Source organism: Sinocyclocheilus rhinocerous, unplaced genomic scaffold (assembly GCF_001515625.1).
Source record: "Sinocyclocheilus rhinocerous isolate Xijiao unplaced genomic scaffold, SAMN03320098_v1.1 scaffold1300, whole genome shotgun sequence".
Classification (NCBI taxonomy): Eukaryota; Metazoa; Chordata; class Actinopteri; order Cypriniformes; family Cyprinidae; genus Sinocyclocheilus; species Sinocyclocheilus rhinocerous.
Window position 1 is genome coordinate 824,964 of NW_015666578.1, and position 3,852 is coordinate 828,815.

Consider the following 3,852-nt stretch of genomic DNA (forward strand, 5'->3'; position numbering starts at 1 on the left):
GGAAATTTACAAAATATCTTCATGGAACATGATCTTCACTTAATAATGATTTTTGGCATAAAAGAAAAATCAATAATTTTGACCCATACAATGTATTTTTGGCTATTGCTACAAATATACCCCAGCGACTTAAGACTGCTTTTGTGCTGCAGGGTCACATATGTGTATTTTAAGTCATTTTAAAGGCTATTGTTTGCTTTTATTACCACAAAATTACCAGATTACCAAAATAATCGTTAGTGACCGTACAAGTCAATCATTTTCTGTGGAAATCAACAGCATGTCACACACTGTAGACCGTAAACGAGAGTCTTTTAAAGGGATAAATCATGCTGTGTTGGAAAGAGAAGTTGGTGTGTCTGTGTTTCATTGTATGTTCATTTGTCCCAGTGGTGCCACACATAACTGATGCTATTCAGGAGTGGGTGATGCGTCAAGCTCAAGTTCCCGTAGACGACGATGGCGTTGAGCCCCAGGTCTGCGTCATCGAGGTGAGACGAGAGCTGGACACTGCATTTGATGGGATGCATGTTTGAACGGGTGTCTGAGGTTTTGATGTGCTTGCAGTTGGGCGGTACAGTCGGAGATATAGAGAGCATGCCCTTCATCGAAGCCTTCAGACAGTTTCAGTTTAAAGTGAAGAGAGAGAATTTCTGCAATATTCACGTCAGTCTGGTACCACAGGTGAGGATTATATGCTTTCCCGTCGGCGCACACACTACAGTGCATTATAGAGCATTATATCACATGAGTGACATACGGTCTCGCCTGTGATGTCCAGCCCAGCGCTACAGGAGAGCAGAAGACCAAACCCACGCAGAACAGTGTGAGAGAGCTCAGAGGACTGGGACTGTCACCTGACCTGGTGAGTCAAGCTGCACTCAGAATTTCTGCATGCAATTTCAGTGTATGTTCAGGAATCTAGAGGACTCCTCAGAGTGGGCTTTAGTAACTGTCTGCTTGCTAAGACCCTCTCGGAGAGGTCGAGCGTCTAAATGGATGCTTCCAGCGCATCTAAAGCCATCAAAGCAGCCTTTTTGTAACATTCAATGCGTATTTTCGATCATTTTCAAGTTTTTGTGTGTGAGTGTGCAAGGAATATGAGTTCTGTGCAGTTAAAAGTTACAGATATTTAGCCTACTTATGTCACTTACCCTGTTAAATATTTGTCTAAAACATATTTAGATACTCATGCAACACCTAAAAAAGATTGTCGTATTATTAAAAAAACACATAAAACCATGTCATATTTATTTTATAGAAATAATACACTTCAGCCACAGCTTTGCAAGGTAAGTTTATTAGGTTTCAAATGGTAGACAAATATACAAAATAAGTGCTGCCAAACGATTAATCGCGATTAATCGCATCCAAAATATTATGTATATATAAAGACACGCACATACAGCATATTTAAAAAAATATATTTACATGTATATATTTATATTCATATAAATTATATCATATATAAATATATTTAATATACAAATATAACATATTTTTCTTAAATATATACATGCACGTGTGTGTATTTATATATGCATAATAAATATACACCGTACACACATGTAAACAAAAACTTTTATTTTGGATGTGATCAATCGTTTGACAGCTCTAATAAATATTGTTCAAAATGAAGACAAAGAATTGTGGTACTTTCTGATTGTCAAGCATTAGTGGATCATGTCCATATTTAATGTGATGAGCCACACCTGTGTTGGTTCCTGCGATCAGAGTTCTGAGTCGTCTTTTGCTCTTTCTCTTGCAGATTATGTGTCGTTGCTCCACTCCACTTGAAAACTCGGTGAAAGAGAAGATCTCCATGTTCTGTCACGTGGAGCCTGAACAGGTTAGTCTGGATCACACAGGACTGAAAACCACCGAAGCAGTTGAAATAACAGTCGAACATAGGCCTGGGCGATAAAACGGTATCGGTATTTATCGACGGTACACCTTCATCGATAATCACCGGAAAAACGTTCTATATAGCGCAGGATAGTTTCATGCTCGTTTCATTTAAAGGCGTGTGTTATGAGTGACAAGCAGACGGCACACATGAACACACAAACACGCTGAAATGAGTGCCGTGCCTGTCTGCGAAGAGGAGACTATGAATCAAAATAAGAATATTAGTCTAATTTAAAATAATAATTCGCATTCAAATGCAAAACCGGTGCATTTGAATTTTAGGTGTGCGTTGTATATTCAAAATATTAGAGAAATATAGAAGCTCGAAGCGGAGAAGATATTGTTTGGGTTCAAACCGAAACCAAGCCATTCTCACAGAACGCATATTCTCCGCATTCTTGCGATGCACAACTATGACCGCTGCGCTCGGGTCTCGCACAAGAGATGAATAGAAAGCCATGTAAAGTTAAGAGGTTCAACTTTGTCTGGAGAATTTGTGGGGGTTTTAATTCCATTCCACTGCGTCTCATATGTTTTTACATGCAATCGTGTGATGATCGACGCTTCGGTGATTTGTAGCTATGCATAAATACATGATACTGTTTTGTTCATAATTGTTTACGCAATTTACAAAATTATATTTGATTTATATGTGCTACTTTAGACATTATGCATATTTTTATAGACGGTTATGGTTTCATTGCATTGAATAAACAATTTAACGCGGTGCATCATTTTGCTCATTGCGCCCTCCTGTGGCCTCAGAAGACAAGCCAAAAATTTCCTTAAAGGGGTCATATGATGCGATTTCAATGTTTCCTTTCTCTTTGGAGTGTTACAAGCTCTTGGTGCATAAAGAAGATCTGTAAAGTTGCAAAGACTAAAGTCTCAAATCCAAAGAGATATTCTCATCATTATCAGCTTTAACTCGTCAGTGCTGGCAAATGACCGTGGTATAAACTGTGGATTATCCCTTACGTAACAGCTCGTTAACGGTCTAATTCTTAGGGCTGTGATGATAAATTGATGAAGAATAGATTCGTGGACTGATTCTGAGATCTTCCGAATGCACCGTGATTCTCTCTGGATTCGATTCCGAGTTTAGATTCTAACAGCAGATGGCGCTCTACTCTAGTTTTTATCCGCACACTCAAACGCTCGTGAAGAAGAGCGCTGAAGAACTGTAATTTCACCTCGGCTCAGAATGCTTTTATGACGCGAGATTAATGTAAACACAGCCCACTGTGAACACGGTTGTAATTCGCTTCAACCTTTTCGAATTTTATGAATGATTTAGGTTCAAGTGCGTGTAAGGATTTGGAAACGAGCAGAGTACGGCTGTTTCTAAAGCATGCAGCGCCATCTGCTGTTCAAAACTAAGCTCAGAATCGACTTGAGAAAGAATCGCGATGCATTTGGAAAATCTCAGAATCGATCCGGAATCATTTCTCGATTCGCGGTGCACCGATTTATTTTCCCAGCCCTACTAATTCTACCTTTAAAGAATAGTTTATCTTTAAAGGGATACTCCACCCCAAAATGAAAATTGTCATTAATCACTTACCCCCATGTCGTTCCAAACCCCTAAAAGCTTCGTTCATCTTCGGAACACAATTTAAGATATTTTGGATGAAAACCGGGAGGCTTGTGACTGTCGCCATTTTGGAGAGTATCCACTGAAACGGAAACTGCGTATGCTGTTCTACTTGTATGTGTCAGCCACACCACACGGTTTGTGTTCAGTGGATATTCTCCAAAATGGCGCTACGGTGGAGACAAATTGTTGAATAAAGTCGTTATTTTTGTTTTCTTCACATACAAAAAGTATTCTCGTCGCTTCATGTTACGGTTGAACCACTGATGGCAGATGGACTATTCTGACGATGTTTTTCATACTTTTCTGGACCTTGACAGTGTAATTTACTTGGCAGTCTATGGGACAAT

The 3,852-nt window shown here is 39.2% G+C and overlaps 1 protein-coding gene across 1 annotated transcript in view; it reads left to right on the top strand.

The window, feature by feature from the left end:
* LOC107732910 (CTP synthase 1-like) overlaps positions 1–3,852 on the top strand; it is a 12,742-nt gene that overhangs the window by 4,602 nt on the left and 4,288 nt on the right. Inside the window, exons 4-8 of the mRNA XM_016544351.1 lie at positions 391–491; positions 568–684; positions 782–865; positions 1,769–1,917; positions 2,917–2,920. Coding sequence (XP_016399837.1) covers positions 391–491; positions 568–684; positions 782–865; positions 1,769–1,917; positions 2,917–2,920 — 455 coding nt within the window. The remainder of the gene's footprint in view (positions 1–390; positions 492–567; positions 685–781; positions 866–1,768; positions 1,918–2,916; positions 2,921–3,852) is intronic.